We start from the raw sequence: 25,471 nt of genomic DNA, 5'->3' as shown, positions 1-25,471 counted from the left end.
CTTAATTTGTTTTGTTTATTTTCCTCAGAGTGTCACGTTACCATACTTAGTTTAATATCTATTGTGATTTGCTCTTTAGTACTTTGTTTATAATTATGAAGGTTCGACTTATAATATTTTCTCTTATGGTAAATGGGTAATAGCAGTATAAACTTATAACTGATTATTTCCTATCTTAGCTTTATGTATTGCGTGCTGAGGCCGACCAAGTTAAAGTCTCCTTGATGAGGTCGAATGAGGAGTCGAAAGCTATTCAGGTAACGTGGGAGTGACTTTATCACTGGTACATGATATAATACTTGTTATCGCATGCCCGAGGTTGTTAAATTGGGAGAGAGGGCATATGTAATTTTAAATCACGATGATTTAAGCGTTAAATTTGTACATGCTGGGTTTATATATCCTCATTTGAATGGTCTATGGTCAGGAAGTTAAGGTGATCGGCAATCATCATCGTAACAAAGCCATAGCCTTTCTCTGTAATATGTACATTCGACAAGGGATCAAGTTTGCTGAATTCATCTTCTAGTACACTGCGGGACCAAATACGAGGCAAGAACACCATGTACACATAATTTGGTTGGTTCCTGAGACGGCATCTTGGAATTAGGATAACTTATCTACAGTGCTAAACCGGACAAAGAAATGCCTCGGATACATTATTAACGTTTATCAATTTCCTCTTAATATTTATCATCGCCGATTAATGGCTAGATCATTCTATAAGTGCCGTGATTCCCAACCTTTTCATCTCCGCGGAACGTCAAGTGTACTTTTTTAGGGGGGCAACAACTAGTTTTATCCTAATATTTGTGTCTATAATTTTTTTTGTCAAAAAGACATTCATTGATAACCTCACGGAGCCCCGGTTGGGAATCACTGCGCAATTAGTGAACTACTACGCATCAGAAAATTCAAGGGTTCATACTTTAATCCAGTGATTTCAAAAAAAAATTCCCGTGTATGTTAATGAGATTCCAAAAAAAGCGAAGTTACGGGGGGGGGCCTAAATTATTTACATATTAAGTATATATGTTTATAAAATAAATCTTGAGGATAAGAGGGGGTCTGCAAACTCCACCTATATATCACCATAATATATATCACTATAATACTATGGGGCCAGTGGCATAGCTGAATATCAACCAAACAAGGAGGCTTCTACTTCACTCAGATTACATTTCGGGTTCCGAATTATAAGTATATTTTATATTGAGATTGCCACATGATGGGGCACACCTAATTTTTCCAATGCACTTGACAATTATCTGTAGCGTACAAATGTACCACGGCTGAAGGTTTGAGATAAACTGATTTAATCACTCGTATATAGATTTGGTACTTAATAAGATGTAAATAGTTTTGTACATATTGCAATATATGCTAAATATATAATTAATTTAGACATATATATACTATATTTGACTAATTGACTTTGAATTACAGAAAAACGATACAAAAGTAGAAAAGAATGTTCAAACTTCGTCTACAAGAGATAATATTCTAAAATCTGTGGCTCCAAGTTTGACTAAGCATACAAACTCGAATGAAGCACCTGAGGATACCATTCTGGACAAATTATTGAATGGATTTAATGTAATATATAATGATGTAACCTCTGCACTTCTTTCTATGAAAGATACTTTTAAGTCATATGCTAATGAGTCTTGGTCATTCATTAAAAATATTTTTTAGTTTGTGAAGGTATAAAATTATACATAGATTACAAACTTCTTAACTATACCATATTGACAACAAATTATAGAGTATAATTAACATTTACTTATGAAATGTAGCCAAATTATGAAGAAAAAAAAACCTTTTAAAAGAAAACTTAAATTATCCGTTATTTCTATTATTTTCTATCTTAATATAAACATTAAATTTCTAATGAACTCAATATTTTAATCAAGGACAAATAAAGATACTTAAGAAGTCATTATTTTTTTATTCTATATTTGATAATAGGTTTTTCATGAATGTAAATAAAGAGCTCTTTTAAAATTTAGAAAATAATTTGTTGCAATTTATTCATTATCGTCAATTAAATAAAATTTGACATTAATATAAAAATTGACCATTTGTCGTCTTTCTTTAAAAAAGACAGTAATTCGATCTCCTACTTAGTAGCGAATAATTTTTTAGTCCATAAGTATAAAATACTTAATTATTACTGTAAGTAAGCATTTTGGAGAGCGTGAGCTATAAGTATGTTACTATCAAGGCAATCAGGGGTTCCACTAGAAAATAAAGTTAGTTTGGATAACATTGTTGAAAGATTTTTAATTGATCGAGCCAATGTTCGAATTGGTGAGAATCGAACTATGTAGGCATATTCCTTTTATCAGACTGGTGTCAAAAATTATTTGACATCTTCAGAATTTATCGGTCAAAGTTAGATAATTATATGAACACTCTGATAACAGCTTATTATCGTTATAAATTTGTCCCCCATTTGGCTCCCTCACTCCGACAGGTTGCCAGTCCCTGATTAGGGTTTGACAATAAATATATTACATTTTGATTCTTTCTTTTTTTTTAAATTTTACTACTATTTGAATTTAATCTTCACAAGGTACTATTTGTCTAAAATAAAACCGGGAAGGTTCATAGAAAGTCTTCGAATAGAAGGAGCTTGAGATTAAAGCAAAATCAGATAATTAGAAAATAAAGGATTAAGGATACCAATTTTTATAATCGATGAGTTGGCCAGCATGTTTATCCTTTAAATATTTCACCATGTGTTGAATTCCGAACTCAGTCAAAACTACAACAATATGAATGAAATTATTTTATATATATAGATGAAGCTACTTACTATTCATATTAATAAATTATTAAATTATTTTGTTTGTCGCATAATGAACACCATCACACTTAATAATACCAAAAAATTAAAAGGCACTAACAGAAGCAGTACAACATTTTGAGATTTTAATTACTTTTTTTCTTGAAAACAAGACCAAGACATTTAACAATAGGCAATAGTCAAGACCTTAAATAATTATTATTTATGGTCTTGAGAATTAAATCACTATTTTCGAGTGTATTTCGTATTATATTTTAACTTAAATATTTGTCTCAATTTTACAATAAGTATAAAAATATTGTAAAAAAAAATAAAGTGAAAATTCTCAAGAACAATATGATAGGAAAAAACTAACTTTAAATTTGTAATCAACACATCATGAATTCGGTATTTAAATTTTTGAAGTGGATTTTTTAAAGTCATGAACTCGTTTAAGAAAATATATTATTTATAGCCATAGGTATTGTATTATGTTATCAATTTACTGAGTCTAAGTATACATACAAACGTACCATCCTAATCGTATTAATATTTTTTTTTCTTTAGAAACAGCCTTGACGACACAAATTTAGACATAAAGTTAGCAATATTAACATAATGATTCAGATGCAACTTGTGACTTTTGTGTAACTTTTTTATTTAGAGTAAACTTATGAAAGAATGTATTTTTCAATACTTTAAATCTTAAACCTTTTTGACGATTTGCACAACATCCTCGTCGAGAAGGACATGTTCTTTCCCCACTTTTTGAGGTTGATGCTTGACAGATGATCCCCAAACCAAAGCATACTTAAAATTTTTAATGATAGTTCGATGAATCTTATTACAAAAATCCTCAATTGTACAATGTTCATTGTGAAGTACAACAGGAGACTCGTAGTCTGGAAGTTGACCTTTTGGTTTCGTATAAATTCTAATCAACTTTAAATAATCCCAGAGTTTTTCAAGTAAGCTGTCATAGTTCCATTTGTGGTGAGCAGATATGGGGACACAATGAGGAATTTCTGTAATTATATCTAATTCTTCAATGGAAATTTGATCAATTTTATTAAGAAGGTATATGCAGGGAATATAGGACCGATTTCCTTCAATTACATCAATCAAATCGTCAGCAGTTGCATCACATCGTAGAGTAATATCAGCATTATGAATCTTATATTCGCTTAGAATAGTTTTGACAAGATCCGTATCCAATTCACTCTGTTGAGTCATTGTATTCAAATTTAAACCCCCTTTATCCTTCTTCTTGAATACGATATTTGGAGGTTTTTTATTAAGTCGAATTCCGAAACCTTCCAATTCTTTTTCAATGAGACGCTTATGCTGCAATGGCTTGAGGACATCAAGAACGATGAATATAAGACTAGCAGTTCGCGCAACTGCAATAACCTGTCTACCACGGCCCTTTCCATCCTTGGCTCCCTCGATAATACCAGGAAGATCCAATAACTGAATCTTTGCACCTTTGTACTTAATGCACCCAGGAACAGTCGTGAGAGTCTAAAAAGAAAAGAAAAAGACAAGTGAGATTAGGAGCCAGTTAAACGCTTCCTTCTCTTCTGCACCGTAAACTCATAGGCAGCCACTTCCGAGTAGACCCCCGCCAGATTACTCAACAGCGTAGACTTTCCCACAGAAGGAAACCCAATAAATCCAATACGAGCATCCCCAGTTTTCGCAACGTCAAAGCCCTCGCCGGTGCCGCCACCCTGGGATTTAGGTGCTATCAATTCTCGTCTCAATTTCGCAAGTTTGGCCTTGAGCATTCCTAAATGACCCGCAGTTGCCTTATTCTTCTGTGTTCGAGCCATCTCAGACTCGATGTCTGCAATTTTCTCAAGTATGGTCGACATTTCGGAGAGTTCGGAGGAGTCCCAAGAGCAACTTACAACATGTACACACGACTAACACACGATGACGATGATGAAAAGATTCAGCACAAACTCAGGAACTTCAAATACACTCATGACGTCAATGGTCTCAGCTTTTCTACATTTTCATTAAATTATTCTTGAGACTTGATTTCTTGAGCCAAATGATTGGATCTATTGATGATATGATTTTATATTCTCTACCAGAGTCTATGATTTGAATGTACCTACGTATCTATGCAGGTTATTCATCTATAAATACTGTGCACAAGTACTTAAATGCAACGCCGTAACAGACAGATGAATAAGGGTTACTCAAATTTTTAATGAAGTTGTTGATACACATTGGACGAAATTAGTATGAAATTTATATAATTTTTGTTTTTACATAGCTGGGCTGTATTAGAAAATAGTTTATATCTTCTAAGAAGAATTAATCAATTTAATCAAAAAAAATTAATTTTTGGAGAGAAAAATCTTTTTAAGAATAAAATTTATCCTTCTCTAGTCTATATGTCCAAATCCTACAAATGTCTGACTAATGTAATTTTAAAAAATCAAGGCAAAATAATTACTAATAAACGTAAATAATTATGTATCCATCCTCCCATTCGTTTCTCTTCCTTAATTTCCTTAAGGATATCATACAAAATGTAGAAAGTAGACTCCTAAAATACGAGTGTAGATAAATTATAATATATTAATCGAAATCTATGCACCTTACTTGATCTCAACGATTTTCTTACTGCACAATACAATTTGTAACCTGTTGATTAAATTATTATACATACATTACAACTAAAGATTTATTTTGGAATACACAGTAACAGGAAATAATTAATAATTTAAATTTGAAACATTTTTTAGAAACTATATTTCTGCGATATCTTTTAACTCTATTTAAACTTGGAAAAATGATTAATTTAAGGAATAGATAAATTAAGAAGGTGAATGTTTATTGAAAACCGCATTCACTTCAACCCAAACTTTTGTTTCAAATATAGAGTACAGCCCATTCATTTCACTTCTAAATTCAACTCTTAAAATTTCGTTCTAGTATGGGTTTTAATAATAAGAAAAGTAAAAAGTGTATACTTAAAAGTGAAATTAATTATATTGTATTAAATATAGGCTATAGCAACGTCCAATGTACATAGATAAATACGAAACAGATAGATAAAAGGATATAATTATTTGCTATTTAATAACCATCATTTAGATTCAATAAGAAGTAGTTGAGGCGTAATTCCTAAGTCACCACATTTACATTAGTCAAGAATGAATGAAATGCATTGAGGACTCAAGAGTAGACTTTTAAATTCTAGCTAGATATTTCGTGATATAATTATGAGAGTCATGGAATGAATGTAAAAGAAATACATAAAACATAGAGAAAGAGAACAATCTATTATAATTTATAATCTAGATGTCAAATAGATAATAAATATAGTGAATTAAGGAACGAGAGAAGCTAGTGAAGTCAAAGAGCTAAATAGCTAGTTGGAAGAAGGTTAATTTGATCTATTTTGATTGGTTGGAATGTGAATGAGTTTTGAAGTCTAGAATTGTCTGACGTCATTGGATGAAGGACATGAAAAACACGTAAAAAATACGAGATAAATGATAATGGCAGAACTTCTGGCTTACGAACATCGACACTGGCGAGAAAAGGGATTGGATATTACCCTCAGACTACCTTTTCTGTTCTTAATAGACGAGAAACTGAAGTCTGACTTTCCATCTTGGGTTCACGTTGTGGATGCTGTGGAGAAATCCGTGAATTTGTCTGATTTCTTTGCACCACTCCTTGACATCTGTAATAACCCCTTGATAGAAAAGACCTTTTACTACCTGAAATGGTTTTCCACCATCATTATCTTATACTCTTTGACTTTTGCAACATCCACAAAAGACCTTATGTTAATATATTCGCATCTGGGATCCGTGATACTTCCATTAATATCCATGGCTTTCAACGAATCTGTAATAAATTCTGATAAGAGCCACACTGATACAGACATTTTGTTTCTAGGACTTCAATTAATTCTGGCTTGGATGACTTCCAAATACTGTGTTCCAGGTATTAAGTGTCTTTGGGGGAAGCCACTCTATTTTATATTCACACTTCCAACCTTATTCTCACTATTTGAATTCCCGAAATTTGTGATAGATTTTGCCTTTGGAAGCAGCAGTCTTCTGGTGTCTCTCTCCTGTGCCTCATACCTCAGCTGCGTCTACGACTCCTATTTATTCTTTGAAAAAATATACTTTCTCAAAGGAGACTTCATTCATGTTTTTGGGATTAACGCCTTTTTAGAAGCGGAGTGGACACGTCTCAATGTGCCGGTATTGCTGCGTACTTTTTGGCTCATTCGATTCATGTGCAATGTTGGAGAGTACATTTATACTAATCCATTTCCGGAAGAAGAAAATATGGATATCTATACATTGGAACTTGGAAAATTCATACTCATTAAGGGCTGTGAAACTTTTTGGGCTGTTCTCGGAATGGCCGCCATACTGAGTTCGCTATGTCAGCTCATTGATTGTCTTTTTCGATGTATTCTTTCTGTGGATGATAGTGCAATGAGCCGTACGGTAGCCTCTGTGTCTCCATTTCTTTTCTTCGTTCTTGCATTGCAAACTGGACTTACGACATTGGAACCAGATAAAAGGCTCTCAAGGTTATTGATGAATCTTTGCCTACTACTCACAGCCATATTTCATCTTGTACATGATATGGTTGCTCCTGTGTTAATAAGTTTAACCATTAGCCAAAATTATGATAGCAGAAAACACTTACGAGCTCTCTCAACTTGTGTTTTCCTCATTGGATCAGCATTAAGCTTGTTGTTATATCTATGGGACTCCTTCTCCTGTGGAACATGGCTCTTTGCTGTCAGCGCATTCTGTATTGAAGTCATCATCAAAATATTCATATCTCTCCTCATTTATTGTCTATATCTATATGACCAATTTGGAAATGAAAATTGGGAAAAATTTGACGATGTTGTGTATTATGTGAAAGCCGTTGGGAACTCCATAGAATTCTTTTTTGCGGTTTGTCTGTTTATCAATGGGGGTTGGATATTTTTCTTCGAATCCCGGGGCGCTGTTAGAGCTATGATGATGGGTATACACGCCTATTTTAATATTTGGTGTGAAGCAATAAATGGATGGGAAAGCTTCAGAAAACGTAGGACTGCTTCAACAAAACTCAGTTCCCTTGTGATAGCCTCAGAGCGATTAGTAAAAAGTAGAAATGATGTATGCGCCATTTGTCTCATGGAAATGAAAGTGGCAAGGGTTACAAGTTGTGATCATTTATTTCATAGTCACTGTTTACAGAGATGGATTTACGTTGAAAATACGTGCCCATTGTGTAAAACAGTGCTATTTGGTGAAGACGGAGCTCTCCTTCAGCTCTTAAGACATTCCTTTCCTTCCGAAAGGTTGACACCTTCATCTCCTGTACATGTTAATTTCGAAAGGGATAGTCAGTCTGTAGATTTTATACAAAGAGATGTTCCCTCTTCAGATGAAGATGAAATCATATATGATGCTGTTGATAATTATGATGAAGACGACGATGAAGATGATTTGGATCAAGAAGAAGAAGAACATAATAGTAGTCCGAATGAGCCACTTATAGCTAGGCTACGAATAAGAAATTAACTGCTATGATTGTATATTTTTACATAAGTAGGTGAAAGAGTTTTTTTCCACATTGACTTTAAAAAAAAAAAAATGAACATTGTTGAATGTATTCGTCAACTGTAATCCATCTCAAACAATAATTCAAGACTTGATTATTATTATTCAACTTCTATCGAATAACCAAGTATTTTTCAATCTTATATTTAAAAAAAGAAAAATCTTTCTTATGTCATCATAATCTAAATAGAGAATTTTTTTATTCCACTTACATAGAATATATGGAGGAATAAGAAATCCTAAGGCACCATCAAATGTGACAGGGATGATAATGAAACAAAGAATAAAACTTAAATAATTTTGAAGGTTCTTAATAATATAATTAGTTTTCTACATATATGGATGATATATTTTTTGGTTGGTTAGTAAAAACAAACAAATGTAACTACTTTTATGTATATTATTAAGATACCAATGAATTCTATTTGTATTTTAAATTACCTATTTGGTTTCTTTTTGACTTACGTTAATATTAATTAATACATTATTTGATATTCATTCTTTACTATTGTTATTACTACTACTTAAATCACTGAATGATGGAATACCAATTTTATATAACTGATTTGTCATATTTATGGGATATTATATATAACTATACACATATATTATTTATAGATTATTTTGTATTTATTTAGTGAGACATTATAAATGTTCATGTAATTTAGAAAGTTTTTTGTTTTTTTTTCATAAAATGATTTTGTTCAAGAAAAGTTTCATTTCTTTTGAAAATAAGTGTTTGCATCTGATGCACTTGCTTAATTTTGAAGCAAATCCAAAATAATATTGGGTGTTATAATTGACATCAATAAGGATAATTGTATTTCAATATCGACTTGAAAGCGAATTCTGCGGTATAATGAATTACAAAATAGGAATGAAACGTTTCATATACTTGGTCAAACAACTGGATAATTTAAAGATTATGAATGATCTTTAATAGTAATTTCAAATAAATGACGTAAAATCGAGAAAATTTATTTTCGATGAACTTATTAATATAATTTAATGATTATGATTAATTTTCATTGAATATTGTACTGGGATCTACATGTCTGATAAATTTCAGTTTATCTTTCAAATTTTGTCGATAGAGAAAGTGGGAAGTGTTGTTACAACATGCAATTAATTCATGTTTTTACACAGATACTCTTTTCTAAGATATGCATTCCCTGAAAGCAAAAGAGACAACAAAAATATATTGCTAAAATATTATTTCACAAAATTTTTAATCATAATTTAATAAAATAGTAACTCATCCATGTTTTGAAATGTAAGCATGATTAATCTTGAATTGGTAACATAAAAGCTGTAAAATGTAAGGTTTATTCTTTCAAAGAATAAATATAATGATAGTTAAAGTATTTTTATAATGTTAAATCTAATAAGTAATAATGTGATAAACGATTAGCATGAAGTAGGTGAGACCAGGAATAGTTACAAGACTTTGTTTTTAGTTCAAAAATTTATATAAATAAAAAAAATCTCTATGGTTAATAGATTTTAGACAAATTGCATTTAAAGGACTCGTCAAATATTGCAACCGTACCCAGAGACAGTGGCAATAGTTTATAATATCGAATTTGAGTTATAAATTTACAAACTAGAATTAATAATATTTTTTTATTATGCTGAATTCTTAAATTTCAATGTATTATAGTAAATTTAGATATAATAAGATTTATATCAGTATTAGTGAATTTTGTATTTTGATAAAATTATACCAACCCGTAGAAAAATAGTCAATAATTCAATTATATCAATTACAAGAAAAACAATGAAAAATTGATTTCAATATTACAAAAACTACTTTAATCTCTGAAACACAGTTTTAACCCAATGTTTTAATAGAAAAATAGTAAAAAATGCTAGATTTGATAACTTTGATAGAATAATCGGGATGATATTACATTTTCTGGGTTTGCAACTGTCTCGGTCTTCTCTACTACATAAATTGGAATCTCTAAAAATGATTGTACATCTATGACATCATAAGAATATATGGAGCTTTATTTTGAGTAGCCGGTACCTACTTGGCTACGGTGAAATTGAGCAGTTTACGAGCGTAAACAGAGTTGAAGCAAAGTAGTAAATAATTAATATTGAAAAGAATTGGAGATGTACGATCAGGAAGAGGAATTCTATGACCAAGATGAAGATTCTGAAGTGATCCCAAATGAGATTTGGCAGGAAGCCTGTTGGATTGTGATATCTGCCTACTTTGAGGAAAAGGGTCTTGTTCGGCAACAGTTGGACTCGTTCGATGAATTCATTCAAATGAATGTCCAAAGGATTGTGGAAGATTTCCCCCAAATTGACTTGCAAGGAGAGCCCAACTATTCTCATGGAGAGATGGAGGCTCCGCCGCGCTACCTTCTCAAGTTTGAGCAGATCTACCTGAGTAAGCCAACTCATTGGGAGAAGGACGGAGCTCCGAGCCCCATGATGCCCAATGAAGCTCGCTTGCGCAATCTCACCTACTCTGCTCCACTCTATGTGGATATTACCAAGACTATCGTGAGAGAGGGAGAAGACCCCGTGGAAACTCAACATCAAAAAACATTCATTGGTAATTCCTCATTACTCCATTGATTTTAAATCTTTCCTCATCCCATTAGGTAAAATTCCAATCATGTTGCGCTCCACATATTGTCTACTTAGCGGAATGACGGATCGGGATTTGACAGAGCTCAACGAATGTCCTTTGGATCCTGGGGGGTATTTTATTATTAATGGATCAGAGAAAGTACTGATTGCCCAAGAGAAAATGGCAACCAACACTGTGTACGTATTTTCTGTCAAAGACTCCAAATATGCTTACAAGACGGAAATTAGATCATGCCTTGAACATTCCTCAAGGCCCACCTCTACTTTATGGGTAAACATGTTGACGCGCGGAGGTCAAAATATTAAAAAATCAGCCATTGGTCAACGTATTGTTGGGATTTTACCTTATATTAAACAAGAAATTCCAATTATGATAGTATTTCGTGCACTCGGTTTTGTGGCAGATCGAGATATTCTTGAGCACATTATTTATGACTTTGATGATCCCGAACTTATGGAAATGGTCAAACCTTCCTTGGATGAGGCGTTCGTAATCCAGGAACAAAATATTGCTTTAAATTTTATCGGTACTAGAGGAGCTCAGCCTGGTGTAACAAGGGAAAAGCGTATTAAATACGCTAAAGAAATTTTACAAAAAGAAATGTTGCCGCATGTTGGTGTATCCGATTTTTGTGAAACAAGGAAGGCTTACTTTTTGGGTTATATGGTACATCGGTTATTGTTAGCTGCTCTTGGAAGAAAAGAACTTGATGATCGGGATCACTATGGAAATAAAAGACTCGATTTAGCTGGTCCGCTTTTAGCATTTCTATTTAGAGGTCTCTTTCGCAACTTAATGAAAGAAATGAGAATGTATGCTCAAAAGTTTATCGACAAAGGAAAGGATTTTAATCTTGAACTAGCAATTAAGACGAGAATTATATCTGACGGTTTAAAGTACTCTCTTGCTACTGGTAATTGGGGAGATCAAAAGAAAGCCCATCAATCTCGTGCTGGTGTAAGTCAAGTATTGAATAGGTTAACATTTGCGTCTACATTAAGCCATTTAAGAAGAATAAATTCACCTATAGGTAGAGATGGTAAATTGGCCAAACCTAGACAACTTCACAATACCCTTTGGGGGATGATTTGTCCTGCTGAAACTCCTGAAGGTGGTGCTGTAGGTCTTGTGAAAAATCTTGCTTTAATGGCCTATGTATCTGTTGGAAACACTCCATCTCCTATTTTGGAGTTTTTGGAAGAATGGAGTATGGAAAATCTAGAAGAAATTGCACCTAGTTCTATATCAGACGCCACTAAGATTTTTGTGAATGGATGTTGGGTCGGAATTCATAGAGATCCTGAACAACTTATGACGACACTCAGAAAATTGAGACGTCAAATGGACATTATTAATGCAGAAGTGTCAATGATTCGTGATATACGTGATCGGGAAATAAGAATTTATACAGATGCCGGACGTATTTGTAGGCCTTTACTTATTGTGGAAGACTGTCGTCTTCTTATGAACAAGCAACATATTGAAATGCTTAAAGAAAGAGAGTATAACAATTATCAATGGCAAGATCTTGTAGCTTCTGGTGTTGTCGAGTATATTGATACAATGGAAGAAGAAACCACAATGATCGCTACAAGTCCTGAATCATTACAACCTGCTGAAGACGGTACGTTTTACTGTCAGACATGGACACATTGTGAAATTCATCCTGCTATGATTCTTGGTGTATGTGCATCGATTATTCCCTTTCCTGACCACAATCAATCTCCTAGAAATACCTATCAATCTGCTATGGGTAAACAAGCTATGGGAGTTTATATCACAAATTTCCACGTAAGAATGGATACATTGGCTCATGTATTGTATTATCCTCAGAAACCCCTTGTAACGACGAGGAGCATGGACTACCTTCGATTTTCTGAACTTCCTGCTGGAATTAATTCTATCGTTGCTATTGCTACTTATACAGGGTACAATCAAGAAGATTCTGTTATCTTAAATTCATCTGCAGTAGATCGAGGATTTTTTAGATCCGTGTTTATGCGTTCATATAAGGATTCAGAACTTAAAAGAAATGATCAAGAAGAATGCTTTGAAAAACCTTCTCGTGATACGTGCCAAGGCATGAGAAATGCTATATATGACAAGTTAGACGATGATGGAATCATTGCTCCTGGTTTAAGAGTTTCTGGAGATGATGTTGTAATTGGTAAAACAATTACACTTCAAGAGAATGATGATGAATTGGAGGGAAAGACTCAAAGGTTTACTAAAAGAGACTCTTCAACATTTCTTCGGAATTCAGAAACTGGAATTGTAGATCAGGTTATGATAACATTAAACTCTGATGCTAATAAATTCGTGAAGATAAGAGTACGTTCAGTGCGTATCCCTCAAATTGGAGACAAATTTGCTTCAAGACACGGACAAAAGGGTACATGTGGTATTCAGTACAGGTACTATTGCTCTTTTTAAATATTTTAACACATTTTAAAAACAATTTACTATAGACAAGAGGATATGCCTTTTACATGCGAGGGAATTTCTCCTGATATCATCATTAATCCTCACGCTATTCCGTCTCGTATGACTATTGGGCATTTAATTGAATGCCTTCAAGGTAAACTTGGTGCAAACAAGGGAGAGGTTGGCGACGCAACACCATTCAATGATGCTGTTGATGTACAAAAGATTTCTAAACTCCTAAGTGAATATAATTACCAACCAAGAGGAAATGAGGTACCATGTTAATCTATGTTAAAATTGCTTTATTTAACTCTCAATTAAAATTAGGTTATGTACAATGGTCATACTGGAAGAAAAATGAATGCTCAAATTTTCCTTGGTCCTACCTATTACCAACGTCTAAAACACATGGTCGATGACAAAATTCATAGTCGAGCGAGAGGACCTCTTCAGATTTTAGTGCGTCAACCCATGGAGGGTCGTGCCAGGGACGGTGGACTTCGTTTTGGGGAAATGGAACGAGGTAATTAAACACAGTATGATTCTGAACCTTAAGAGCTTAACTTGTATCTTCTTTTAGATTGTCAAATTTCACATGGAGCAGCACAGTTTCTTAGAGAAAGGTTGTTTGAAGTTTCGGATCCTTACAGAGTTCATATATGTAATATATGCGGGTTGATTGCAATCGCTAATTTAAGAAACAATACTTTTGAGTGCAAAGGCTGTAAAAATAAGACTCAAATATCTCAAGTCAAGTTACCTTATGCCGCGAAGCTATTATTCCAAGAATTGATGTCTATGAATATTGCTCCAAGGATGATGGTTGATTAATGAATGACAATGCATATTATCTATATATTATTTTATAATTTTTAATTCAATGAACAGAAATACAGTATTTATTTATTGTAATGGTTGAGTAATTTTTTCGCATTCAATTAAGCTTAAAAATTTGATGTTGATTGAATTGAAACAATTACGTGTTTGTATATTTGATCGAAATAGCTACCTTTGTCAATAATCTATATTATAAGTATATTAATTATAGAATACAAACTCAGAAAGTACATAGACTAATAGGTAATAGGATATGGAAGATAAAAACTATAATTATAAAATAAACTAATACTATATCTTAGTTATTAATTAATTTATAAACTCATATATACAGTTATATGGGATTTATTATAGAATATATGGAAACTACAAAAATTGACGAGATAGGATTAAATGAGTAATTTCATCGGCTTTTTAAGCCTCCACGTGCCGTTGGATGGATGAATAAAAATGTACAATGATTGTAAACAGTCTTTTAAGATTTTGCCTCTTATTGGACCCCGATGAAAAAATTCAAGGAACCAATGTTGAGAATGCATTTGAAGTCCTACTCTAGCAAAAATAAACAATTAATCTTTCTTGACTTTTCCCTTTCTCTGTTGAATTTTAATTTTCTTCGCATTAATATACGATTGAAGTGGATCCAGAATTATCATGGAGAATGGCAATGAAATGGTTGAAAAGGAGGTAGAAAAGTTGGACATTACAGATGGAGTAAGTGAGGATGCTCAAAAGAAGAAGAAGAAGAAGAGGAATCGACCCAAGAAGCCAAAGAATGGGGAAAACGGAGTGAAGAGCTCGGGAAAGCAAACGGATCCTCCGTCTCTACCAATTTCTGAATTATATTCGGATGGAAACTTTCCTGTGGGACAAGAAATGGAGTATCTGCCCCTTAAAGTAATAGAATCAGATTTTTAATCATATAATTACTAGTTAGTAGTTACTACTGATATATTGAGTAGGACTCTAATGACTAATGTGAATTTAGAAAGTAATGATGAATTTTCTTTGCCTTGTAAATAGGACGGAAGTATGGCAATGGATCGAATGACAGGAGAAGAGAGACGGGCTTTAGACCGATCTCAGATTGACATGTACAATGAAGTACGCCAAGCAGCAGAGGCTCACAGACAAACTCGACAATACATTCAGTCGTGGGTAAAACCTGGCATGAAACTCATTGACATCTGCGAAACACTCGAGTCCACTGCTAGGAAACTCATAAATGAAAATGGACTGGAAGCTGGGCTTGCATTTCCTACAGGTTGCAGTGTCAATTATTGTGCTGCTCATTATACTCCAAATGCTGGAGATGAAACAGTCTTGAACTATGATGATGTTGTGAAAATTGACTTCGGTACGCACATTAAAGGTAGAATCATTGACTGTGCTTGGACACTCACCTTCAATGAAAAATATGATCCTCTTGTCGAAGCTGTTAGAAGTGTAAGATCGGTTTCTAATCAAAATGGCCTATATTAATTCTTTTTCTTCTTCTAATATCTTCTTTGTTAGGCAACTGAAGAAGGAATCAAACAAGCAGGAGTTGATGCACTGCTTTGTGATATTGGAGAATCAATACAAGAAGTCATGGAGAGTCACGAAATTGAACTTAATGGAATCAACTATCCTATTAAGTCGATCCGCAATTTAAATGGACATTCCATCAGTCCATATCAAATCCACGCCGGTAAAACTGTTCCAATTACAAAGGGTGGAGAAGCTGTTAGAATGGAAGAAAACGAGTTTTACGCTATAGAAACATTTGGTTCCACAGGACGCGGGTAAGTTGAAGTAATAAATCACAATTGATTGAGTTATTCGATTCGAAGTAAATTAAATGAATCAAACCTATCTAACAAAAATCAATACTTCATTTATGTTTTCCCCCCAAGATATGTGAAAGACGATTTGGAAACTTCTCACTACATGAAGAATTTCGATGCCCCTCACGTCCAATTGCGGTTACAGAGATCAAAACAACTGCTGAACTGTATAAACAAGAATTTCTCAACTCTTGCTTTCTGTCGTCGTTGGTTGGATCGCCTTGGAGAAACAAGATACCTCATGGCTTTGAAAGACTTGGGCGAGAAAGGGATTGTTGAGCCTTATCCTCCTTTGTGTGACGTTAAAGGGAGTTACACAGCTCAGTTCGAGCATACAATTCTACTCAGGCCAACTTGTAAAGAAGTTATTTCCCGTGGAACTGACTATTAAAAACATTTAACTGATATATAATATCTGATACAGATCTTAAGATGTTTTCTTGGATACTAATATAATTATTAATTGTACAAAACGATAGATGATTAACTCCAGAAAATAATAATTATTTCATCAATATAAAAAAGTTATACTATTTGTTCCATTTCCTTCGCATACGTAATTGCCATCTTGGCCAGTTCTAAAGTGGGTACTTCAGCTTCATGAGTTTTTTTGTCTGTGGCCTGGAAATAAACAAATTGATCTGGTTGAATGGACCAGCCCCGCTCCTTAACAAAACCATCCATTGCCTTATCATTGAGATAGAGCATCTTTGCACATTCAGGGGCAGAAATTTTCTCATAAGCCTTCTCCAAGCAGCTTCCTATTTCGTTTCGAATAGTTATTAGTAAAAGATCAATGAAATAGGCATGTCGAGGTGAAGGAACATTGTCCTTCATGACTAAAATCTTATTGTAGGTTCCTTCCATAATATACTGTTCCAAAGCCACGGGGTTGCTACAAGTAAAAAAAGACAAAAAGAAAAGTGTCAGGCTTCAAAGGACATTTGTGAGGATTGAGTATTGAACCTGATGTAGGGATTATTCAAGATAGCCTCAATGGAGAGAAGCTCTAATTCTATATGGAATTCCGCTAATCGGTTTTGACTCAAGAGGCGAAGGAGATTCAGTCCCAAAAGTTCATATTTCAAAGAGGATTCAGGCAAATCGGGGTAGTCTGAGTAGTAGGTCTTTAATTGGGCCATGTATCGCTCGAAACTAGGAATATCCTTGGTTTCCACACCGTACTGAGCTCCAATCTCAAGGATATTCCGCGCCAAAACCAACTCTTTCTTCTTAAGCTCATCACTTTCCGTTGGGAGAAAACTGAGTTCAGTGAGTCCCAATTTCAGCTCTGTCAACAGACTCCCCACTAATTCCATATTCCTTCCCTTCTTCTTATTCCACTCGCTTTCCAGCTTCTCATATTTCACACTTACACACTTCAAGTCCGACATCTTAATCTCCTCAACAATGATTCCCGGAGCAGTTCACTTCGTCTCTCAATTTCTAACTTACTCTTCTAATCCAGAGGGCGCTGCATAAACCCTTCAATAAATTCCTTCGCTTAATTAAGAGATAAAAATTCGCTTTATCATCACACGTTACGTCACGCAAAAGACACTTATCCTAAAGGAACTCCGATGAGGTCATTCAAAACAAAGGAAATACCACAAATCAAGGAGTTCTATTCATACCTAGAGTAGATCAAGGCTCAGTCACACAACCTCATGTAGGGGCAACTTTTATTTGTATGATTAAGATCCAATAGCTAGTTGAACACTTATTTCAATATCGTAATACATATATACTCAAAATTATAAATTGAAAAAAAAAGAGATATTCATATATTCAACCAGGCTCGATTATCAAATCATTGTCATCAGTTGTTACTCAGGAATTGTCTCATGTGATTGCATGCAATTCCACACATTTGGTTTATGTGATTGATTGTACGATATGTTCAAAACAATATGTCGGCCAAACCAAAGGAAGATTAGAAGATCGGATAAGTGATCACGTGAGATTTGTTAATAAATGTTTGGAAGCCACCGGAGAACATTTCAATTCGGGAAGACATGAGAAACCTGATATGTAAGAACATTTGCTAGAACAAGTCCGGCCTATAAGATCCGATGCTGATATGATACAGATGCTTTTGAAAGACCAACTGGAATTATTTGACATTGAATTGGACGTTTGTTAAATTTACTATAAAATAGTTTCGTTTAAAAAGAAATCACTCTTTTCGTATTATAATTATGAATTTATGTGAGTTACACAGAATATATATTAATGTATACGTATATATTATTTTAAATTTTTATGTTTTTTTTTTGTGTGAAAGCTTGGTATTTTAAGAATTTTGTTTTATTATTATTTCTGAAGAGGTCTCCAATGGAGACGAAATCGACTGAATTTTACAGATCCTTAAAACATCTTTGTTTTATTGTGTTGCTCGAGTCAAGTCTGTCTTTTTCAAAAATTAGCGAGAATGACTTAAATTACAAAATTATCAACAATTAAGGAAAATGAAGTGAAACTACTGATTAGGATTCCAACAATTCTTTAAATATTTATTGTATTTTCAATTGAGATCGACATTGATATAATTGATAATGGAATTCGAATGACAAATCGTCAAACAAAAAAATTAAAACAATACCAATTCTAATTAAAATCAACCCTATTGGCTATTGACTATTTCTTCTTAATTTCATTACGTCATATTCTATACAAAAAAAAAAAAAAAAATGAGTACAAATTCCCTTTGTTAACTTTTTTGTGATGAACTTGTAGGAAAATGTTAGAGGGAATGTCTGTAAAAAAGACAGGTCTAAAGACTTACTTTATTAAAGCTAGCATACAAAGATTAAAGAAAGTTTTTTCTTTTGTTTCTCATTTGAAAAATTATGTTCAATATTCAGATGGAATAAGCATAATTGTAGCATTAGATTACCTTATACTAATAAATATATGAAAAAGGGTATGATAATTGTACAAAAGTACTTAGCTTTTGCCATTAGGATTTTAAGCAGAAAAAAATATATTTTCTCCTAAACGAAGTTGAGTGACTGAATGTTGTTCCAATCCAGATATTTGTGGAACTGATTGGCTAAATACTTCTCAACTATTAAATTGAGTATAATTAAAATAACGAAAGATTAAGAAATATTAAATAGTATATGGGTTGTAGCATGTCCATTACACATACTTTTGAATATGGGTGGATCATTTCTCATGAAAAGTATATTAATGAAATCTATGGACCAAAATACATATTTAAGAACCTATTTCGGGTTCTAACTCCTTTTCGAATGGATCAAGAGGCAAAACGACTAGCTCTTAATAGGCCTAGTAAACAAAAGGGACAAAAAAGGCCATCTCAGAATGTAATTGAGACTCCAGAAATTGTTCAAAAAACTATTGACTTATTGGCGAGTGATTTAAGAACTCAATTTGCCTCTTTGCCTACAGACCCAAAAGTTATAGCCGATAATAATCAACAGGTCCGTGATTTGGTCGTGTCGTTGGAATCTAATGAAATTTTCCATGATCTTCATTTGTATGAAAATACGGCTGGAACAGTTTCTATCTGTGGTGAAAATCTTTTACCACCAAAATCAGCTTATTGCCGAACGGATATCAGATATATTGAATCTGTATTGCAGGGTAAAAACAATCCATTTTTTTTACAATTTTGGCTGTACAATTTATTTGATAATATTTTTAGGAAGACATTTTGATGTTGTCTTATTAGATCCTCCATGGGAAAATAAACATATTAAGCGCTCAAAGTCCTACATTTCTATGAGCAATAAAGATATATTCGATTCTATAGATATAAACAAATTACTCTCACCCATTGGGGTTTGTATCATATGGTGTACTTCTTCGAAAAGACATCAATCAGAGGCAATAAAATGGATCAAAGACTCAGGATTATATCTACTTACTACCTATTATTGGCTTAAAGTTACTTGTAGTGGAGAACTCGTTCATTCAGTTAAAAAGAAACCTTCTTACGAACTAGTGTTTATTGCCTCAAAATTATTGAAAAAAATTGAATCTCGTGTCATAATAAGCATTCCCTCTTCTGTACACTCTCACAAACCACCTCTTACTCAAATTTTAAAGGATTCAGATCTTCCTTGGACTAATGGCCTAGAAATATTTGGAAGATACTGTTTACCTAATTGGACTACTATAGGAAATCAAGCCTTAAAGCTTCAAAATATTCGATATTATAATGAAAATTAGAACTATTCTTTCAATAAAATAACTTTAGTTTAGTAAATATTTGACAGTCTTTTATTAATTAAAGGCTTAATAGATAATCAATTATTTAAATATCAATAGCAAATACCTAACCTTTTTAAGTACATATGGTTATGAAAACAAACTATTTATCTATAAAAATAAATCTTAAGTTCGAGGTGTAAATTTAATTTCAGTTAAAATGTATTATAATTCTTCAACAAACTAAAGACTCTGCAGCAGTAAAAACTTGAAATACATTGACCATTAGGAAAGAAATTAAGGCACCCAGTGCAGAGCCAATTTGTGTCAAAGCGCCGTACCAAAATAAATATTTAGAATTTTCGATATCTCTACATATACCAGCAATTTCAATCTTAGAGAAACTAAAAGATAAACCGTTCAATATCCAAAACATCACCTAGACATAGTAATGAAGAGTATGATATAGTAATTTATAAAATGTAAAACTTACAACTAATGGTCCTGAAATAGATGGATCAAACATGGTGGAAGGACTGTATGTCGCAGATGCAAAAATGAATCCCATCATTATTGTGCCAAAAATCACACAACCAACAATGATTTTAAGGCTTTTATAAGAAAAAAAATGACCTAAAAATGCAACTGTTGGGCCTAATGTAGATCCAGCAGTAACCACAAAATGGAAAATATGATTACCATAAGGCAAGCACGAGTATGATTGAATTGAAGGCAGAACACCATTTGAAAAGAAATTGATAAATCCTTGAATTCCGAGTAAGAAAAAAATTTCCTTATTATTGTAACTCCTCTCAACTATTTCAATTGGTGGAGACTGAGGTAAAGTCCCGTGATTCTCATAAGACTCTGAATTTTGAATAATAGAACTCACTTCAGATTCAGATAGTTTTTCACTTCGAGCAAATGGTGACAAGTCCAACGCCATAAAAGAAGCAAGGCTTATTAACATCATTCCAAATAAAAAGAAGAAAAATATTTCGACTGAAAAGTTTGGAGCCTCAGTCACAATACTTGTAACCCATTCTTGTGTGGTCTCATTATATAATTTTTCACATTTAGTTTGTCCAATTCCTTGTAACAAAGCAATAATACTTGGAATGAATCCGCTCAATCCTTCTCCCATAAGAAAAGAGTTTAGGTAAATCGATTTAAAAGTACCGATGTATGGAAAATATAAAACTGAAGATGTGCAGTCTACCAAGGATAACAAAAATATAGGGATGAAAAGTCCTAAGCTATGAGCTACTCCTAGGATATTGACCGTTTTGTCCCAAATATAAATCATGATAAATGAGGCAAGTACTCCAATAGTTAAAACAAAGTAAATACTATAGGAATTATTGACATTCATCTTCCACCGAAGAATAGAGTAGAGTATTGGACCCACATTGGCTAGTTGAACAATAACTACGAGATAAGAGGGTAAATTCCAATTTTCTGGTAAGACATTGACCATTAAGGGAAGTTCCACCCATAGTCCATTTATGGATATCCATGAACTTATTCCAAAGAGAATAATAAGTAAGTCTACCAGGGTATTACGATTGCGTACAAATAACATTTTGTGGTTGTTTCACAATGCCACTCCAAGTTATTTACTAAATGTTTATACAAATTATATTGATTAATTAATTATTAATAATTATATGTATTTTTCAGTTTTCAAAATAATATTTTTATTTCACTCTTCTAGAAACATCCAAATTAATTTTCTTAGATGACTAGAAATATACTTACAGTGTTTGTAAATATCATGTTGGATGTGACCATGTGTTGTAGAACAGTAATTTTCAATTGATTTATTTGTACCACTATGATTAGATAAACAATTACACAAGATAATTAGCTCTTGATTATGTAAAAATGAAATATTTATAAGCGATGTAAATGATAATGATGCATTCAGTAAGACTTAAAATTAGTAGGCACTTATGAAGATGATGAAAATGTGAATAAAGTGAACACAACTGAATATATTTGATCACGAAGAAGTATTTAATTAATTTTACTTAATTGTAACCTAGTTTGTGAGTATGATTTGGTGATATTAAATTAATATAATGTTACATATTATTTGAATTACGTATCTAGAGAGTATGCGTTTAGGGAGCATGAGTAGAATAAAAATACTCAAATTAATATTACCAATTTTAAGTAGATATTTATTATATATATTGTAAATGCATTATTAGGGTTATTAACAGTAAATTAATTACTCAATTCCATTTGACGAGAATAAGAAGATTGATGACTGTTAATTAAATATTTTGATAGGAATTAATATAGAATTTTACTAAGTACTGATAATAATGTAAGCATAAACATTATAACTAAGTCTACTGTATTAATGTCATACTATATTTAAAGCGTAGCTATAAATTTGTCAGTAAAAGCAAAAGCTTAAAGTTATGTTCAGTGTTCACACTGATGTGATACATGAAGTGCTTACACAGGCATTATACTGCCATATCTTCTTCTTCCTTTAGTTATTTTTATTCCTTTTACTATAAAGAACTAGAAGAGCAATATGGGCAGTTCTGATGAATTGGCAGCCTTCTTTTGTCGTGCGTTAAACTGTAAACAGATGAAGTCCAGATTATTATATTAAAAATATCTTCTTCAGTCTCGTGTTTCTAATAGTTATTAATTAATCATTATTATTTCTTGGGCAATATAATATTTTTTAAGTAAGGGGCCAGCTAAAAAAAACACCGGATTTACATAATTGTGTGTGGGTTAAAGAAAAAAGGAATAAATTATAAACTTTTGCTTTAACACGACATAAAAATATATTATTTTCATCTTAATTTTTATTTTAACATTTATTAATTAATATCATATTCTTGACTTTGTTTTTACATTTTTTTAAATTATATAATTATTCTTCCGGGCGACGCCACATGACTACAGTAATATTTGCCATATTTGTAGTTTTATATCAATATTAACATCACGTAGTTTTTAAGCAATTCAACTCTTTTATTTTAATATTTGAAATCCTCAAAAAATGTTTTCGAGCAAAAAATGATGGATCGACTTAATACATTAAGTCGATCCAACTCAAAATCAAAGTAGTTAAAGGGGTTTTTAAAGTAAATTTTATACATATACATTATTAAAATAATCATTTAAAATTATGAATTTACTCTTCAAAATAAAGTGTCGGGTTTGTGAAAGATTTTGTAGTAAATTTCATTAAAATAATATGAGATATTATATCCTCAATCGATCTTTTAATAAAAATGTAATTAATTCATAACAATAATTATGTATTTATATGTTAGTTGTCGAAAAGAAAGAAATAGAAAACTTCATAAAGACTGTCAGAATCTATTACTCATATCCCCAATTCATGAGTTTAGGAGGATCAAAATAATGTAATTTTAAGTAATTACATTTAATTGAGATGGGAGTTAGTTAAATCTCAAGTATTTACAAGTTTGGTTGGAGGGATTTGGAATAAGAACAAGTTTTATTCAAACAATATGAAATATTCTCCCATTAATGTTAAATTAATAATGTAATTAATTCATTGGGATAAACAATATTCTTATATTTGGTACTAAAATAGAACCAATCGGAAACATTAGTCAGATAGTATCGATATACTATATCCCCATTCAAGAGCTTAAAAGGATCAAAATAATCTAACTAGGTACATCTTATTCCCATAAAGTAATTATTATGTCTGATCAGTGAGCCGGGAGTCAGCTATCACTTGTATTTACTATTGGAGTCAGTTTGGAACAAAGAATATTTATCTGGATGTGGAGTTTTTATTATCATTTATATGACTAGAACTCATAGTAATAACTTATTACTTCGTTTATTTATTAAAAAGAATATTAGTAGAACTCATTGGTATTTTCTCCAAATGTTATTAGAACGTCTCGGTGAAACTACTACGTCTATAACCTAGTAATATAATTTCATATTTTCAAAATTTACTCATTACTGTCATTACTTATTAGTAATGTCTGAATATGAAAACAAACAGTATTACAAGCGTACCCCAGGTCTGAATAGTGCACTTTATTAATTATCTAAAACAGAGTCTAAGAAATTATTTCTTGAAAATAAATTAACAACTACAGAGTTGAAAAAAAATCAACAACTTGTTTAGTTGCAAGCTGTGTGTACCCCATATCATTAATCCAACCATAATGTGTATCACAGCGGGATTGGTGGCGTTTGGGACTATCTAATAATAGTATTAAATTATCTTGCAATTCCATAATATTACAATTCATTATTGTATTTTGATTTATTTTATTCTTAAATTAATTTTAATTGATTTGATAAAAAAAAATACTTTAGAAGCATGTAATGACTAATTATCATCGCGGTTTTTTGTTTATTGTAGCGTTTTAATTATAGAAAAGGAGACCAGGGAAAGTTACACCACTTTTTTTAGGCTCAATTACTTGGATCAGGTTTGACTTTAACACAACATGTTATTGTTTGAATCTGTTTAAAAAATTATTCAAGTCCGTAGTTTTTCTATAAATTTCATTCGAATACGAACCATCAAAGGTTAAAACCTTCTTCATAGCCAAAGATGATGATAAAATTCTTTAAAAAAATCAAATTTTAATTATAAATGAAGAAAATTAGACTATATAATATTTTTGATGAGTAAATAAAGACTTTTTGTGATTGTTACTTATTAAATTTCAATGTATGATAGTAGATTTAGATATAATACATTTTTTATTATAGATTACTGATCGGTATTAGAGATCAGATAAATCCACTCTTCAAAAAATCTTCAAAGTCCTATTCTGGCTTAAAAAAAACTTGTTAGATGTGAAGTGTAGTCATTTTCAACAATAATAAATAAGAAAGAATTATTGCAATAAAAACTGCAACACATGTTCCAACTGTCCCATTTGTACTAATTGTTACATTATCTCAAATTTATCCTAACCGAGGGAATTTTAATAAATTAAATGAACTTATAGAAAAATAATCAATAATTAAAATAATAAATACATTAAGAAAAAAAAATGAAAAATTGACTGTATTACTACAAAAATTAATGATCCTCAAAACAGTTTTTATCCAATTTCTCGAAGAAAAGTAGACTTAAATGACTGAATTTTGTCTCACGATAGTATGAATGGCCGGTGATTTAGACTTTTACAGGAATACTGAGATGTTGCGTGATGATTTGTTTATTGACAAT

At 32.1% G+C, this 25,471-nt stretch overlaps 7 protein-coding genes and 1 long non-coding RNA gene across 10 annotated transcripts; 5 read left to right on the top strand and 3 right to left on the bottom strand.

The window, feature by feature from the left end:
• Nucleotides 1–2: 2 nt before the first annotated feature.
• Nucleotides 3–1,940, top strand: LOC139905430 (uncharacterized). Its single transcript, XR_011780151.1, has 3 exons — nucleotides 3–128; nucleotides 180–257; nucleotides 1,447–1,940. It is a non-coding gene; the product is annotated as an uncharacterized lncRNA (long non-coding RNA).
• Nucleotides 1,941–3,429: 1,489 nt separating this feature from the next.
• On the bottom strand, nucleotides 3,430–5,348 carry 128up (GTP-binding protein 128up). Its single transcript, XM_040712771.2, has 3 exons — nucleotides 4,912–5,348; nucleotides 4,375–4,854; nucleotides 3,430–4,309 (listed from the first exon to the last, which is right to left on the bottom strand). Exons 2-3 carry the CDS (start codon nucleotides 4,660–4,662, stop codon nucleotides 3,494–3,496), a joined length of 1,104 nt encoding a protein of 367 aa, XP_040568705.1. The 5' UTR covers nucleotides 4,663–4,854; nucleotides 4,912–5,348; the 3' UTR covers nucleotides 3,430–3,493.
• Nucleotides 5,349–6,064: 716 nt separating this feature from the next.
• On the top strand, nucleotides 6,065–9,065 carry Trc8 (TRC8 ring finger protein). The gene is made up of 2 exons (XM_040712772.2): nucleotides 6,065–8,521; nucleotides 8,611–9,065. The coding sequence occupies exon 1, from the start codon at nucleotides 6,301–6,303 to the stop codon at nucleotides 8,353–8,355; it is 2,055 nt and encodes a 684-aa protein (XP_040568706.1). The 5' UTR covers nucleotides 6,065–6,300; the 3' UTR covers nucleotides 8,356–8,521; nucleotides 8,611–9,065.
• A 1,322-nt stretch (nucleotides 9,066–10,387) lies between these two features.
• Polr2B (RNA polymerase II subunit RpII140) lies at nucleotides 10,388–14,338 on the top strand. Its single transcript, XM_040713607.2, has 5 exons — nucleotides 10,388–10,963; nucleotides 11,013–13,416; nucleotides 13,471–13,699; nucleotides 13,754–13,949; nucleotides 14,007–14,338. The coding sequence occupies exons 1-5, from the start codon at nucleotides 10,513–10,515 to the stop codon at nucleotides 14,255–14,257; spliced, it is 3,531 nt and encodes a 1,176-aa protein (XP_040569541.1). The 5' UTR covers nucleotides 10,388–10,512; the 3' UTR covers nucleotides 14,258–14,338.
• A 448-nt stretch (nucleotides 14,339–14,786) lies between these two features.
• Nucleotides 14,787–16,562, top strand: und (methionyl aminopeptidase und). Its single transcript, XM_040713613.2, has 4 exons — nucleotides 14,787–15,160; nucleotides 15,287–15,709; nucleotides 15,779–16,047; nucleotides 16,159–16,562. Exons 1-4 carry the CDS (start codon nucleotides 14,918–14,920, stop codon nucleotides 16,478–16,480), a joined length of 1,257 nt encoding a protein of 418 aa, XP_040569547.1. The 5' UTR covers nucleotides 14,787–14,917; the 3' UTR covers nucleotides 16,481–16,562.
• On the bottom strand, nucleotides 16,525–17,665 carry Rpn12 (regulatory particle non-ATPase 12). Its single transcript, XM_040713615.2, has 2 exons — nucleotides 17,056–17,665; nucleotides 16,525–16,984 (listed from the first exon to the last, which is right to left on the bottom strand). The coding sequence occupies exons 1-2, from the start codon at nucleotides 17,481–17,483 to the stop codon at nucleotides 16,615–16,617; spliced, it is 798 nt and encodes a 265-aa protein (XP_040569549.1). The 5' UTR covers nucleotides 17,484–17,665; the 3' UTR covers nucleotides 16,525–16,614.
• A 138-nt stretch (nucleotides 17,666–17,803) lies between these two features.
• Mettl4 (Methyltransferase like 4) lies at nucleotides 17,804–20,325 on the top strand. The gene is made up of 2 exons (XM_040713614.2): nucleotides 17,804–19,698; nucleotides 19,760–20,325. Exons 1-2 carry the CDS (start codon nucleotides 19,212–19,214, stop codon nucleotides 20,284–20,286), a joined length of 1,014 nt encoding a protein of 337 aa, XP_040569548.1. The 5' UTR covers nucleotides 17,804–19,211; the 3' UTR covers nucleotides 20,287–20,325.
• Nucleotides 20,315–25,390, bottom strand: LOC121119002 (riboflavin transporter 2). 3 transcript variants are annotated; one of them, XM_040713612.2, is made up of 4 exons: nucleotides 25,314–25,390; nucleotides 22,024–22,097; nucleotides 20,759–21,884; nucleotides 20,315–20,704 (listed from the first exon to the last, which is right to left on the bottom strand). In XM_040713612.2, the coding sequence occupies exons 3-4, from the start codon at nucleotides 21,845–21,847 to the stop codon at nucleotides 20,501–20,503; spliced, it is 1,293 nt and encodes a 430-aa protein (XP_040569546.1). In that variant the 5' UTR covers nucleotides 21,848–21,884; nucleotides 22,024–22,097; nucleotides 25,314–25,390; the 3' UTR covers nucleotides 20,315–20,500. The 3 variants fall into 3 exon arrangements, with proteins under 3 accessions (XP_040569546.1, XP_071744664.1, XP_040569544.1); XM_071888563.1 differs by lacking the exon at nucleotides 25,314–25,390 and adding an exon at nucleotides 22,736–22,883; XM_040713610.2 differs by lacking the exon at nucleotides 25,314–25,390 and adding an exon at nucleotides 22,503–22,674.
• Between the last annotated feature and the right edge of the window lie 81 nt (nucleotides 25,391–25,471).

This window comes from Lepeophtheirus salmonis, chromosome 5, assembly GCF_016086655.4.
Source record: "Lepeophtheirus salmonis chromosome 5, UVic_Lsal_1.4, whole genome shotgun sequence".
In the NCBI taxonomy this organism is placed as follows: Eukaryota; Metazoa; Arthropoda; class Copepoda; order Siphonostomatoida; family Caligidae; genus Lepeophtheirus; species Lepeophtheirus salmonis.
The sequence above is the reverse complement of the archived record's forward strand: the minus strand, read 5'-3'. Positions and strand labels throughout refer to the sequence as shown.

Coding starts and splice junctions, on each gene's coding strand:
- 128up (XM_040712771.2), bottom strand. CDS start 4,662: ATGTCGACCATACTTGAGAAAATTGCAGACATCGAGTCTGAGATGGCT. Junction 4,310..4,374: donor TGGCTGCCTATGAGTTTACG/GTGCAGAAGAGA, acceptor TTTTCTTTTTAG/ACTCTCACGACTGTTCCTGG.
- Trc8 (XM_040712772.2), top strand. CDS start 6,301: ATGATAATGGCAGAACTTCTGGCTTACGAACATCGACACTGGCGAGAA.
- Polr2B (XM_040713607.2), top strand. CDS start 10,513: ATGTACGATCAGGAAGAGGAATTCTATGACCAAGATGAAGATTCTGAA. Junction 13,417..13,470: donor ACATGTGGTATTCAGTACAG/GTACTATTGCTC, acceptor AATTTACTATAG/ACAAGAGGATATGCCTTTTA. Junction 13,700..13,753: donor ACCAACCAAGAGGAAATGAG/GTACCATGTTAA, acceptor AATTAAAATTAG/GTTATGTACAATGGTCATAC.
- und (XM_040713613.2), top strand. CDS start 14,918: ATGGAGAATGGCAATGAAATGGTTGAAAAGGAGGTAGAAAAGTTGGAC. Junction 15,161..15,286: donor TGGAGTATCTGCCCCTTAAA/GTAATAGAATCA, acceptor CCTTGTAAATAG/GACGGAAGTATGGCAATGGA. Junction 15,710..15,778: donor TTGTCGAAGCTGTTAGAAGT/GTAAGATCGGTT, acceptor CTTCTTTGTTAG/GCAACTGAAGAAGGAATCAA.
- Rpn12 (XM_040713615.2), bottom strand. CDS start 17,483: ATGTCGGACTTGAAGTGTGTAAGTGTGAAATATGAGAAGCTGGAAAGC. Junction 16,985..17,055: donor TTGAATAATCCCTACATCAG/GTTCAATACTCA, acceptor TTTTACTTGTAG/CAACCCCGTGGCTTTGGAAC.
- Mettl4 (XM_040713614.2), top strand. CDS start 19,212: ATGGGTTGTAGCATGTCCATTACACATACTTTTGAATATGGGTGGATC. Junction 19,699..19,759: donor TATTGAATCTGTATTGCAGG/GTAAAAACAATC, acceptor TAATATTTTTAG/GAAGACATTTTGATGTTGTC.
- LOC121119002 (XM_040713612.2), bottom strand. CDS start 21,847: ATGTTATTTGTACGCAATCGTAATACCCTGGTAGACTTACTTATTATT. Junction 20,705..20,758: donor CTATTTCAGGACCATTAGTT/GTAAGTTTTACA, acceptor TACTATGTCTAG/GTGATGTTTTGGATATTGAA.